Here is a 15,607-nt window from a genome sequence, read left to right on the forward strand (position 1 = left end):
AAAAAAAAAAAAGGTGGGGGGAGGTGGGCGGCAGTGTGGCTTAGCAGGTAAAGCCACTGTTTGCAAAGCTGGAATCTCATATGGGCACCAGTTCCAGTCCTGGATACTCCACTTCCAATCCAGCTCCCTGCTAATCCATCTGGGAAAGCAGCAGAAGATGGCTCAAGGGTTTGGGACCCTGAAACCTTGTGGGAGACCTGGAAGCAGCTCCTGACTCCTGAATTCGGTCTGGCACAGCCCTGGGTGTTGTGGCCATTTGGGGAGTGAACCAGCAGATGGAAGTGCTCTCTCTTGCTGCTTCTCTATTTCTCTCTATTTCTCTCTCTCTCTCTCTCTCTGTTGCTCTTCCTTTCCAATAAATAAAATAAATCTTAAAAAAAGATTTTACAATAGTGTATGTTTAATATCAATGCCTTGTTAATTCTAATTATATGGATTATTTTAATAAGGCCCTCATCAATATTATCAGTAGATCAAATCATTTCAAAGTACACAAATTTATAAAAAAATTATACTAAACAGCATAGTATACGGTAGGAGAAGGCAGGGAGAAGAAAGGAAAGGTCATCAGTAAGGAGTGTCTATAAAACACAGAATGACATTTGAACCTACTTTAAAAGCTTTAAGCTATTAAAAATTTGCACAAACCTAGGTGATCTGAATTCATATCAAATAATGAAACTGAATAATATAATGATCCTAGGACAACTGAAATCTTATAATTAACAAAATAGTAAACAATGCTATTCTCTTTTTAAAAATATTACATTTTGAGTCAAGAAGTTCTGAGTGCAAATTTGAGTGAAACAATTACCATTACAACATAATCTTCTAGTCAGGAAGCAAAATAGTTCTTTAGTAATGAGAAGCATTACATCTGTAACTGAATTTATTCCACCAGCCAAAAGATGCATTTATGCTGTCACTATGACATTTTCAGAAGAGTTTAAATTACAAAACTTGAGAGAGTTTCACAGCAATTCTTTTTCTAAAATATTTTATTAAAGATTATTTATTTATTTATTTGAGAGGTAGAGTTATAGACACTGAGAGGGAGAGACAGAGAGAGGTCTTCCATCCGCTGGTTCACTCCTCATATGGCCAACAATGGCTGGAGCTGCACCAATCTGAAGCCAGGAGCCAGGAGCTTCCTCTAGGTCTCCCACATGGCAGCAGGGGCCCAAGGATTTGGGGCATCTTCTACTGCTTTCCCAGGCCATAGCAGAGAGCTGGATTGGAAGTGGAGCAGCCGGGACTTGAACTGGCACCCATATGGGATGCAGGCAGTGCAGATGGAGGATTAACCTACTGTACCACGGCGCTGGCCCCTGAAAGCAATTCTTAATTTAACCATCCTGATCTGATGGCCCAGTTTAAAAAAAAGATAAGATACTGGCTACTGTAGCAGCTCACTAGACTAATCCTCCGCCTACGGCGGAGCTGGGGCACTGGATTCTGTCCTGGTTGCTCCTCTTTCAGTCCAGCTCTCTGCTGCGGCCCGGGAGGGCAGTGCAGGGTGGCCCAGGTCGTAGGTCCCTGCATCCGCATGGGAGACCAGGAGGAAGCACCTGACTCCTGGCTTCGGATGGGTGCAGCATGCCTGCTGTAGCAGCCACTTGGGGGGTGAATTAACAGAAAAAGGAAGACCTTTCTCTCTCTCACTGTCTAACTGCCTGTAAAAAAAAAAAAAAAAAAAAAAAAAAAGATAAGATGCTTAATAGAAGAGAACTCTTTCACCAAAATAGAAAACAATTCTTTTAAAATTGCATTACCTTAAATTTCCTTTCATAAATCAAATGTACCAACCTGGGGATTAGAGCACTTTATCTCCAGTGATTCTAGGTCAACATGAAGACAGACAACAAATGAATGTCTAGTATCAGGTCCCGTAGCGAGGAGTTTCTGAGATGTGACAGCTAGGGTAGAGGTACAGCCCATAGGCTCCACTAAAGAAAGAGTCACTTGTTTTCCAAGGAGGGTATATATGCTAAAATGATGCAAGTTGATGGTCCAAGGAAAAGCATCACCTGATAAAGAAATTGGGAAGAACAAACACACAACAGTCACGTTATAGTAAACTAATGTTTGTACCTGAAATACAGAGTACTCAATACTGTGTAATTAATAGCACATATAATATACTAGAAACAAAACTGCTAAACAATTTATGTGCTATTAAAAGGTTACCTTTTAAAATGTTTATATCTATAACATACAAAATTACTAATTATAAACATTAAAATATATGAATAGATATGAAATAATCTGATAACATAAAAAGAAAGTCTAATTTCCTGTTCCCTCAAACTAGTTGGTGGTACTGTGCAGCTGCTGGAAATGCACCCACTATACACTGGAGACCCTACAAAATGGATTAAATTAGGAACATGCTATAATAATAGTGTAGACGGATGATGACGTTAGATCTGGCTGTGGAATGAGAGAGGGAAAGATAAAACAATCTACTATGGTCTGTTGGACCCAAATCATGTAGTATGCTTATTAAAGATAGAGGTTCCTTCAATTTCTACTTAATTAGAATATTTGGCAGTAAGACTTAAGATGCTTTTCAATATACTGGCTGCATGTTCTTTAATATCAGCTATGTTTATGGGCCGGCGCCGCGGCTCACTAGGCTAATCCTCCAGCTTGCGGCGCCAGCACACCGGGTTCTAGTCCGGGTCGGGGTGCCAGATTCTGTCCCGGTTGCCCCCCTTCCAGGCCAGCTCTCTGCTGTAGCCCAGGAGTGCAGTGGAGGATGGCCCAAGTGCTTGGGCCCTGCACCTGCATGGGAGACCAGGAGAAGCACCTGGCTCCTGCCATCGGATCAGCGCGGTGCGCCGGCCGCAGCCCGCCAACCGTGGCGTCCACTGGAAAGTGAACCAACAGCAAAGGAAGACCTTTCTGTCTGTCTCTCTCTCTCACTGTCCACTCTGTCAAAATAAAAAAAAAAAAAAGAAAGAAAAAGAAAAAGAAAAAAAAATCAGCTATGTTTAAATGAAGTATACTTTATCAAAAAATTAGCATGCATAAATTTCAGGATTAAAATCTAACTTTCTTCTTTTATACCTTTACTTTTATTTATTTAATTTTGTTTTCTTTGACAGGCAGAGTTAGTGAGAGAGAGAGACAGAGAGAAAGGTCTTCCTTCCGTTGGTTCACCCCCCAAATGGCCGCTATGGCCGGCACTGCACCGATCCGAAGCCAGGAACCAGGTGCTTCCTCCTGGTCTCCCATGCGGGTGCAGGGACCCAAGGACTTGGGCCATCCTCCACTGCCCTCCCGGGCCACAGCAGAGAGCTGGACTGGAAGAGGAGCAACCAGGACAGAATCCGGTGCCCCAACAGGGACTAGAACCTGGGGCACCGGCGCCGCAAGGCGGAGGATTAGCCTAGTGAGTCATGGTGCCGGCCTACACCTTTACTTTTTTTTTTTTTTTTTTTGGACAGGCAGAGTGGACAGTGAGAAAGAGAGACAGAGAGAAAGGTCTTCCTTTTCCCGTTGGTTCACCCTCCAATAGCTGCTGCGGCTGGCGCAGTACGGCCAGCGCACCGTGCTGATCTGATGCCAGGAGCCAGGTGCCTCTCCTGGTCTCCCATGCGGGTGCAGGGCCCAAGGACTTAGGCCATCCTCCACTGCACTCCAGGGCCACAGCAAAGAGCTGGACTGGAAGAGGAGCAACCGGGACAGGATCTGGCGCCCTGAGCAGGACTAGAACCCAGGGTGCAGGCGCCGCAGGTGTAGGATTAGCCTATTGAGCTGCGGCACCGGCCACCTTTACTTTTTATTAGCCTATATTAAATAAGATTAATTCATTAATAAACTTTATAGACAAAGCCATCTTTTTTATTATGGTTATAGATAAAGTACTCAGTAAAATAACTTAGAAAAAGCTCAGGAAGAATTAGGATACTTATAAACATTTACTATTGTGATGGTAATCTTAGAAAACCATGTTCCTTTCACTTGTATTTTGACTGTATAAGTATACCAATATAGACTTTCTAAAAGTTGGTCACTTATTTTAAAATAAAGTGAAAACATATGTCTAGTAATGAAGATATAAGGTATAAGGGTGCTGCACTGCAAATAATTTAGAAAATATAAATATATAAAGGGAAATACCAGTATCAGTCTTAATTCACCTTCTACCTTGCCACCCCCAATAATGAAGACTTTAACATCTTGTTATAGGCCCTTCATACACCTGTATATTTTTCGCAAATATTTACTTTTGACCCTTATGACTAATACACATGCTCAGGCAGAATTAGGACTATAATTACAGTTTCACAATATTTTCCATTGAAGGAAAAAAAATGTTAAGTGAATTACTAAGTGGATCATACTATTAATATATGATGAAAGAGTTTCAATGTGTATTTGATACTCAGTAGGCTCTATAGCTAGATTCTTATAGGTTTGAACTTTCAAAAATCTCTTGGTAAAATATAATCAATAAAATTAGAAATTCTGAAACAGATAAGAGCACAAATCCAGTTACATAGTAAGATACAATAATTTTACTGGAAACAATAATAATGGAATAACAGAATGTGGTCAGCACTGTGGTACTTCCTTGTATTAAGACTTAACATGTTTTGGGACCTGCATTGTGGAATTGCAGGTAAAGCCTCTGCTTGCGACACCAGCATCCTATGTGGGCATGATTCAAGTCCCCATTGCTCTGCTTCTAATCCAGCTCCCTGCTGTTGGCCTGGGAAAGGCAGCGAAAGATGGCCCAAGTATTTGGGCCTCTGCCAAGTACATGGAAGACCGAGCAGCAGCTCCTGGCTTCTGGCTCTTGCCTTTGGCCTGGCCCAGCACTGGCCATTGTGGCCAGCTCGGAAGGAACGAGTAGATGGAAGACTGACTGATCTCTATCTCTGTCTCTTTCTCTCTATAAGCCTGACTTTCAAAAATGAATAAAGAAATCTTTTAAAAGATAAAAATGGGGGCCAGCACCATGGCTCACTTGGTTAATCCTCCACCTGCAGTGCCGGCATCCCATATGAGCGCCGGGTTCTAGTCCTGGTTGCTCCTCTTCCAGTCCAACTCTCTGCTGTGGCCCGGGAGAGCAGCGGAGGATGGCCCAAGTCCTTGGGCCCCTACACCCGCATGGGAAACCAGGAGGCGGCACCTGGCTCCTGGCTTCGGATCGGTGCAGCTCCAGCGGTAGTGGCCATTTGGGGGGTGAACCAACGGAATGAAGACCTTTCTCTCTGTCTCCCTCTCTCTCACTAACTCTGTCAAATAAATAAAAATAAATAAGTAAATACAAGAATTAAAAATGAAAAAGACTTAATATGTTTTGCCCCTAAGAAAAAAATGACAATTTTTTTACAAGATTTATTTTATTTGAAAGGCAGAGTTAGAAAGAGGGGAAGAGAGATGGAGAGAGAGAGAGGTCTTCTATCTGCTGGTTCATTCCCCAAATGGCCACAATGACTTGAGCTGGGCTGAGCCGAAACCAGGAGCCAGGAGCTTCATCTGGATCTCCCATGTCAGTGCAGGGCCCCAAGCACTAGGGCCATGCTCCACTGCATCCCCAAGTGCATTGGCAGGGAGCTGGATCATAAGTGGCGCAGCTGAGACTCAAGCTGGCACACATATGGAATGCCAGCATCTCAGGCAGCGGCTTTACCAGGTATGCTACAATGCCAGCCCCAGAATGGCAAATTTCAATCTAATTCTAAAATTATTCTTAAATCTGCATTTCAAATGCCACATTATTTACAAAATAAAAACTTTGCCAGATTTCTTAAGATATTTTGTGATACTGTAGATTATATATTTTATATATTATATAATAATATTTTTAAAATATTATTTTTACCAAGAAATGCTAAATGGTGGTTATACTGCATGGATTTAAAAAAAAAATTTAAATCCATTGACATTAATACTATCTCAGATCTATGTTTCTGTTTCTTCTTTGAAATCAGACCAATAAATTGAAATTGAGTCTATGATATGATACACTTAGAAAAGCTTTTTAAAATATCATTTCACATCCATTTATTCAGTAAGCAGAATGTCCATTTTAGAAAACCACAAACTACCTAATATGTGAGATGTTAACATGTAATGATAATTCCAAAATTAACTACGAATAAATTCACAAAACCATTAACCTTATAGGTACACCTTTTACACACACACAAATAAACACATTCTAAAAAATGAAACATAAAACCCCACCTAATCTATTTTTAATATTTGCAAAATAATGTTCTGGGTACTCCCTAAAATATGCTGAGACATTCCTGACACACCTAAAATATAAAATAAATATAAAAACAATTTTCTGATGAAGTTAGTACACAAAAGAAACTGAAAAACTGACTTATGCAAATACTCCTGAGCAACCCTGACACTGCAGTCATGTAGAAAGGACATGAGGAAGAGCTCGAATGAAAACGAAAGCAAAGAACATATCAATGCAGGCAGAATACTGCATGCATGAATTATATAATACAGTTCCATTAAAACAGGGCAAAGGCCTTACTGGCATTCTAAGAAGAAACTCTGTTCAGTTTTGGTTGACCACTAATATAGGAAAACACAGAGGCAACACCATTATTAATACCATTAAATTCTAAAGGGAGGATTTTAAACACAACAAAGAAAAGAAAAACAAAACAAAACTTAGCAGAGACAGCAGAGGTCATACAGATGGGAAAAGAATTTCAGGTTTAGCACACTGATGTTACTAAACAAAGAAGCAAATATAAAAATAAAAAGTATAAAAAACTTCAGAGAAGAAAATCAGAATATGGAATTTCTGTGTATATAAAATATTCAATGAAAAAATGTAAGACATACAAAGAAATAAGAAAGTGTGACTTATCTTGGTGGTAGGGGAACTACAATCAACTAAAACATTCTGAGTGTCCATATATATTGGCTGTAAGGCAGAAACACAATACAACACCTAATGTGCACACAAATATGTTCAAAAAATGTAAAGAAAAAACATTAGAAAGTTATTTGAGATGCAGACATTTGTTACAACAATAAGACACATGACTTGGAAACCTCCATCCCATACTGGGATGCCTGGTTTGAAGCTCAGCTCCTTAGTTTCCAAACCAACTTCCTGCTAATGTGCATCTTGAGAGGCAGCAAATGATGACTCAGGTATTTAAATCCCTTTCATTTATGTTGGAAATCCAGGCTGAGCTCTGGGTTCCTGGCTTCAGCCTGAGCAAGCCCCAGCTGTGGCAGGCATTTGGGGAATGAACCATTGTATGAAAGAGCTGTCTCTCAATTAAAATGAAAATAAATGTAATAATGTAAGTAAAATAATTTTTAAAAATGTTAATACTAAAAGAAAAAGTTAATTAAAAGGCAGACAGAGACAGACAAACAGAGAAGTTCTCATTTACTGCATTTTCTCCTCAAATGTAAGCAACAGCCAGGGCTGGGCCAGGGCTGCAGCTAGGAGCAAGAATCTAATCTAGGTCTGTTGTGCTGGTGACAGCCTCCCTGTGTCTACACCAGTGGGAAGCTGGAGCCAGAAAATCAAACACAGGCAATCTGATGTGGGATGTGGGAATCTTAACTTACAGGCTAAACACCTGCTGCCCAAGAAAAATTTAGGAGGTTATTATAACCTCCTAAAAATTTTAATTAAAATAGATTATAACAATAAATTAACAATTATAAAGGAGTCTCATAAGGAGACCAAAATTATAGAAAAAAACCTAATCAAAACCTAGAATACAAAAAGTACAATAAGTAAAAGGGAAAATTTCCTAGAAAAATTCAATACCAGATTTATCATGGCAAGAGAGACCTAAAAACATATCAAGAGAAGTTATCCAATCTGAAAAAAAAATTGGAAAAAAATTAAAGTGCCCCAGAAACTTGAAAAACAACATCATGTATAATAATATAAATGTAATAAAAGTACTATTAGGTAGAAGTAGATTTCTATGGGTGACTGTCTCAAATTTCATAAATAACATTAATAAACATAGCCACACACCTTAAACAATTTCATATTGGATGACTGTCCACAAATAAATATTCAGGTACATCGTTACCTGAATTGTTCAAAGTAACCAAAGAAAATAACTCTTGGCAATTAATGACTAGACCACCTCTGCAAAAAATGCTTATGAAATTCTACATGAGAAGTAAAAGGATTTTTAACAACCACCTTGAAAACACATGAAAATATAATACTCATGAACAGAGCAGATTTACCAAAGGAAAAGAGAATGACAGAAAACTGCCAAAACACAAAGATAAATAATATGAGGCAGAAAAATATATAAAACAAGCAGTAAGCAATTAACAAGTGAAAAGAATTAATTCTAACCCATCAATATTAACTTTTAATATAATTGAATCAAATTTCCTAGTCAAAAGATACAAGTAGGTCAAGTTAAAAACAAAACACCTTTTTTGAGCGGCAAGATGGCGGAATAGGCAGGGAGCACACTATTAGTCCCGGGGAGAGACAGTTTAATGTAAGTGGAGATACTGCAGGGTCAAGGAAGAGTAGGGGATGAAACAGCAGAGGAAACTCATCCGGAACTAGTGACTCACAGTGGACCTGCGTGGAGAGCGTGGGAGCCCAAGTTTGGGACACCAGCGGCGGACTCAACACACAAGCGCTGGAACGCGAGGTGAGCCGAACCTCAATAGCCCAAGACACCAGCGGGCAAGCGGAAAGAGGAGGCTAGAGGGAATGAGGCTTGAAACTCCGTGAGGAAAAATTCACCAGGCTAACTAGAAGAGAGGGAGGAAAAAAATAAAAAAAGTGACCGATACAGACACAAGTTTCTCTCTCTCCACTCACCTCTCAAAGGAGAGCAAGACAGAGCAGGCGCTATTTTGGACATACTTCATAAGCAGGGCGACCTCAGGTCTGCACCAGCCCTGAGCCTAGCAGAAAAACCTGACTCTGGGGGGAGGGGTGAAATAACAGGAGATTAGCATCTAACTTGGCAACCCAGTGGGAGACTGCAGGAGAATTGGAGCCCACAGTGAGGGCAGCAGAGATTCCCTGTGTGGTCCTTGGGAAAGAGCTTCTGATCTCTGGCTCCTGTGGGTATATCATTTGCCTGCTAACTACCTCCAACTATGTTCAGCTGTGCGGAATTACTTCCCTTTTAAATCAAAAAAAGAAAAAGAGATTTACCACACCTAACCTGGGAGTGTCATCTTTGACATACCCTCAACCCTGAGGAACCAAACACAGCTCTCAGTCCACACTCATCTAAAGCCTCTAAGGCTCCACCGAAAGCAGACAGTCCACTTAATATAGAGCCATAGTGTAACAAGAAAAAACACCACAGTGAATAAATCAAATATCTCCAACATGCCAAACAACAAACGCAAAAACCAAGCTAACAAGAACAAGGAAGACACTATGACGCCCCCAAATGAAAAAGACACTCCAATTCAAGATTATGAAGATGATGAGATAGAAGAAATGCAAGAAGCGGATCTCAAAAAACTGATAAGAACATTAAGAAGTTCTCAAAAACAAATTCTTGAACTACAGAAATCCTTCATGGACAAGATAGAAAATCTCTCTCGTGAAAGTGAAATATTAAGCAGGAATCAAAATGAAATGAAACAACTAGTGGAACAAGAAACTCTGATAGTGACGAGAAATCATAATGAAATGAAGAATTCAATAGATCAAATGACAAACACATTAGAGAGCCTTAAAAACAGAATGGGCGAAGCAGAAGAGAGAATATCAGACTTAGAAGACAGAGAACAGGAAAGGAAACAGGCAAACCAAAGAAAAGAAGAAGAAATTAGAAATCTAAAAAATATTGTTGGGAATCTACAGGATACTCTTAAAAAACCCAACATTCGGGTTCTAGGAGTTCCTGAAGGCATGGAGAGGGAGAAAGGATTAGAAGGCATTTTCAGTGAGATACTAGCAGAAAATTTCCCAGGTTTGGAGAAGGACAGAGGCATCTTAGTACAGGAAGCTTATAGAATCCCTAATAAACATGACCAAAAGAGATCCTCACCACGACATGTTGTAATCAAACTCACCACAGGGAAACATAAAGAAAAGATTCTAAAATGTGCAAGAGAAAAACATCAGACCACTCTCAGAGGATCTCCAATTAGACTCACAGCAGACTTCTCATCAGAAACCCTACAAGCTAGAAGGGAATGGCGAGACATAGCCCAGGTACTAAGAGAGAAAAACTGCCAGCCCAGAATACTATATCCTGCAAAGCTCTCATTTGTGAATGAAGGTGAAATTAAGACTTTTCATAGCAAACAGAAACTGAAAGAATTTGTTGCCACTCATCCTGCCCTGCAAAAGATGCTTAAAGATGTGTTACACACAGAAACACAGAAACATGGTCATCAATATGAAAGAAGGTAAAGGAAGGAAACCTCACAGCAAAAGATGACAGGAAGCTCAATTTCTCTTTGACATAGAATTAAACTCTGATGCTCTGTTAAAGCAATGTGTTAAAGTAATCTATTATGTTCTCTTGATGTCTGTTAAATTCTAATTGTTCAAAAACAGCTGAATTTTTATTAAGAGCTATGGGTTATTTAAATATGTGCTTATTTTCAAAGATTTGAATAATCACCTTGTAACAATGATCAAATTTGGTCTATGGTATGTCATGATTTTAAGGAATCTTATTTCAACCAGATATTTTGGATTTTGAGCCTTCTTGGCATTCTTGACAGGCATTCAAAAAATCAAAGTTTTAAACAATCTGGTCTCTAAAATTTCCAGTAAATCCTGGACTTTGGTTTTTCCAGTTTGGGCCCAACTGAAAAAATCGAAGGACCTATGTCTCTCATCTTATAGAGACACCAACTAATCAGTCTATTTGGAGTATATTAGAAGGACTGTCAAGATGTGATGTGGTACCAGACTTTAAGTTTCTATAATGGAAAATGCTATTAATACAAATGTTTGAGAATTAAAAAGTCTAATGATCTTGTGTTACTAGACATGATAGTTATCTTAATAGGAAAGCCCCAGAGGCCTAAAGGGTTAAATACTTGTAAAATCCTACAGGTACTTTCAAAAATACTGTGAAGTAAGCAAGTGCCTCTTGTTGGTTGATGAGTTTATAATTTTAAACATGGCGACTTAAAGTCTTTTGTCATCCATAGTTATATATGATTTGCTGCTCATAAAACTAAAGTGTTGTTGGTTCTGTGTTTAGCTGTCCTCCTATAGGTTCCTATGGACTTTTTCCAGCCACTTCTATTGTATTCAGTACTTTGGGATGACTCTGTAAACAGGTGAAGCCAATAATGTATTAACAGTACCAACTGAGAGAATGTATGGTTAACTGAGGTTACTAAAAACAAAAAGCAATTCAAATCAATTGGCAATCTACAAAAACAGTTAAAGATTTTAAAAGCTAGTATTAAAATTGCTATATTGGTCTAGTATGTTATGTTATATGTGTGTACATATTGTATGTCCATATAGGAAAATTTTATTAAGAGTTTTATTTTAATTGGCTTATAGATAAGGTTGTCCATAAATTTAAGCTGCTAAAATTAATCAAAGATACATTTTAATTTGTGTGACCTGAATCTGTGTATCATATGTTTTAAACTTGTTGGTAGAAAGAAACTAAAAACATTTTATATAGTTGTGCTTAAGTTTACTGGTTAAACAAACTACACGATGTTAGATATTTAAGAGGTGTTTTCAAATACATGATTCTTAAAATTTATAGAAGGCATTGGACCTTCTGGTAAATGCTTTCTTAAGTTGTTATCTAATGGTTGAAACGGTTTTCTAAGTATTCATGTGATATTGCTATTGTCAGCAAGCGATCTAGGACTTGCTCCCTCATTTCTCTATTCTAAGCCCAACTTGTTCTTTCATTTCTCTATTCTCTTCAAGGTAGGAAACTAATTCTATTATAAAGGAATCTGTAGGACGCACAATTTAATCTGTAGACCTTATAAAAGAGATGGCTAACATTTTTCTGTAATTGCATAGCCAAAATAAGAACTTAAATAATAATCTCATAGCTAGATTCACTTCGCCATCAGCGAAGTATACAGTAAGTAGAAAAAACCTCCCTTTCAGACCAAAGGGAAAGAAAGTTTTTAAGTGAGAATATAATTTTCCTCATGGGCATTGTCTACCTTAGAAAAACTACTACAGAACATGCCTGTGACTATAGACTTGTAGTTCAGGCCCCCGAAGATTAGAGATGGGAAACGGGCACTCCCTTGACTTGCATCCTCTGGTCTGCTTTAACACAAACCAGGAGGAAAAGAAAGCTCGGCATCAGAAGCAATGGGTGGCAGGCCTATTAATGGCTGATCTGTACAGTGATCTGCCCTCAAGGAGACCCAACAGGCCAGTCCACTGCAGTGGCTTTCAATGTGGTAAACCTGGGCTTCAGCAGAAGTCAGCTTGTGAAGAGCCCTGGCAGCTCTGCCAAGAGTTGGATCACTGGAAATGGACCTGCCCTGGAGTCGAAGGATGCCCAGGTCAGAGACACAGATCTTGTTGGCTCTAAGCTGAAAAGCCCTTCACTCAGCCCAACTTCCAAAGTGACCACTGCAGCTGAGGATATGGTCAAGTAGGGTCAGCAACATTGCAGGCAGAACTGTAAATTTCTTGTTAGAGATGCCCCCTGCCTTTACCTGGCCAGCTCTCCTCCCAGGCCAGCCAAGTAATGAAAGTCAACAGAGTGCCTTCCCCTAGGAGGTTCACACCTCCCTTAGGATATACCCCATACGAAGAGATAGATAGGTCTGGGCCTCTGAATTTACAAGGCCTAAAGCCCACCAGATTATTATCAAGCCCCTGCTATCAGGTTCTATTTGCCTCTCAATCAGAAAACTTAATTGTAGCTTAGACAGCACCTTTCTTAGCTCCTCTAATAATGACTCTGTCCTTTGTTCTAGGCCCTGTCTAGTGCACTTGGGCCTCATTCCTTTGTAATCATAACCTCTACTCTACCACCAATGGCTCTACTCCCAACATGTGTGTACTGATGGTCCTCTTCCCCACTTAATGCTGTATACTTGTTCAAACCTGGTCAATGCCACTCTTAGGATCATTGGTTACTATCCTCACTCTGTCTTTTATGACCTTGTCTAAATATGATCAGAGTCGGCAAACTTGGAAGGCTTCCATAGCCTTGGGAACTCATGACGACAGCCTAGGATGGTTACTGGCGCCATAAACTAGAGTGTCAATTTGTTGGGTCAACAAAAGGAGCCACTGTGCACTTGCTCCTCATGTGGGATCTCTGTCCTTACTGTGCTGTACATTGTGATTTAATGCTATAACTAGTACTCAAACAGTATGTTTCACTTTGTGTTTCTATGTGGGTGCAAACTGTTGAAATCTTTATACTAAATTGATCTTCTGTATATAAAGAGAATTGAAAATGAATCTTGATGCAAATGGAAGGGGAGAGGGAGCGGGAGAGGGGAGGGTTGCGGGTGGGAGGGAAGTTATGGGAGGGGGAAGCCATTGTAATCCATAAGCTGTACACTGGAAATTTATATTCATTAAATAAAAGTTAAAAAAAGAAAAACAAACAAACAAACAAACAAACAAAAAAACAAAGATCTAACTATTCTTGTTAGTAAAATGGTACAGTCTTATCTATGGCACGTTCTACACCCCGACATCATCCTAGGCTTTGCTGGAAGCCCGGTGGCCACATGGCCCAACCACCAGTGTCAAGTTCCACCCCCATCTTAATGGGATTCCCTGCTCCTACTTTCCTACCCCCACCCCCCGCAAAGTTTTAAAAGGACCTGTTCCTGAACTCCTGGCATGTGTGCTCTCTCCCTCTCTCGCTCCCCTTCTCTCCATCTCCTGATCTTTCTATCTCTCTCCTGGTCTCTCTTAAGCTATCCTGCTTCTTCTCCTTCTTTGCCCCTTCCCTCCAGTCTGTCAGGTTTCCGCCAATAAACTCTTTCCCTTACTCTGGTGTCTGTTGTGTTTTGCAGTCGCCTTATAATCCATGCACTTAAGAAACTCAGTTCACAATTAGAATCAGCCCTCAAGGCATTCAGATCTGGCTGAAGAGCCCATGAGAGTATAGCAGGCATGGAAAGCCAAGATATCATGGAAAAAAAAAAAAAAGACCTAAATGAATGATCTCTGTGAGTGAGATCCCAGTGGAAAGAACGGGGCCATCAAAGAAGGAGGTACCCTTCTCCGAAGGGAGGAGAGAACTTCCACTTTGACTATGACCCTATCGGAATAAGATCGAAGTCAGCGAACTCTAAAGGCTTCCATAGCCCTGGCAACTCATGACTAGAGCCTAGGGAGATTACTGACGCCATGAACAGGAGTGTCAAATTGTTAAATCAGCAACAGGAGTCACTGTGTACTTACACCCCATGTGGGATCTGTCCCTAATGTGTCGTCTAAAGCGAAGTGATGCTATAACTAGTACTGAAACAGTATTTTTATACTTTGCGTTTCTGTGTGGGCACAAACTGATGAGGTCTTTACTAATTATATACTGAAGTGATCTTCTGTATATAAAGGGAATTGGAAATGAAAAAAAAAACAACCTGGTGTTAAAATGGAAATGGCATAGAAAATTAATTAATTTGAAAAAAAATTATGTAGGATCTCTGTCTTTAATGTGCTGTACATTGCTATTTAATGCTATAATTAGTAATCCAATGGTAGTTTTTTCACTTTGTGTTGCTATATGGGCAAAATGTTGAAATCTTTACCTAATATATACTAAACTGATCTTCTGTATACAAAGAGAATTGAAAATGAATCTTTACATGAATGGAAGGGGAAAGGGAGCGGGAAGGGGGAGGATTGCGGGCGGGAGGGAAGTTATGGGAGGGGGGAAGCCATTGTAACCCATGGGCTATACTTTGGAAATTTCTATTCATTAAATAAAAGTTAAAAAAAAAATTAAAAAAAATAAATAAATAAATTAAAAAAAAAAAAAAAAAAAGAAACTCAGTTCACAATTAAAGCTATACATAGTTTGAAAGTGAAGAGTTACAAGAACCCATGAGAGTATTTTAGGCATGGAAAGCCAAGACACTCTGTCAAAAAAAAAAAAAAAAAACCCTAAATGAAAGATCTCTGTGAGTGAGATCCCAGTGGAAAGAACGGGGCCATCAAAGAAGGAGGTACCTTTCTCTGAAGGGAGGAGAGAACTTCCACTTTGACTATGACCTTGTCGGAATAAAATCAAAGTTGGCGAACTCTAAAGGCTTCCATAGCCTCAGCAACTCATGACTAGAGCCTAGGGAGATTACTGACGCCATAAACAAGAGTGTCAAATTGTTAAGTCAACAACAGGAGTCACTGTGTACTTACGTCTCATGTGGGATCTGTCCTTAATGTGTTGTCCAATGTGAAGTAATGCTATAACTAGTACTGAAACAGTATTTTTACACTTTGTTTTTCTGTGTGGGTGCAAACTGATGAAATCTTTACTTAGTATATACTGAATCGATCTTCTGTATATAAAGATAATTGAAAATGAAAAAAAAAAACTTGGTGTTAAATTGGAAATTGCATAGAAAATTTATCAATTCTTAAAAAAAAATCATATAGGATCTCTGTCCTTAATGTGCTGTACATTGTGATTTAATGCTATAACTAGTACTCCAACAGTATTTTTCACTT

The 15,607-nt window shown here is 39.4% G+C and overlaps 1 protein-coding gene across 1 annotated transcript in view; it reads right to left on the reverse strand.

Annotated features, from left to right (window-relative positions):
• Window positions 1-15,607, reverse strand: part of VPS13B (vacuolar protein sorting 13 homolog B) — a 785,675-nt gene that overhangs the window by 395,717 nt on the left and 374,351 nt on the right. The window contains 1 exon segment of the mRNA XM_062188180.1: window positions 1,807-2,027. Within this exon segment, the coding sequence (XP_062044164.1) occupies window positions 1,807-2,027 (221 nt within the window).

This window comes from Lepus europaeus, chromosome 4 (assembly GCF_033115175.1).
Source record: "Lepus europaeus isolate LE1 chromosome 4, mLepTim1.pri, whole genome shotgun sequence".
Lineage (NCBI taxonomy): Eukaryota > Metazoa > Chordata > Mammalia > Lagomorpha > Leporidae > Lepus > Lepus europaeus.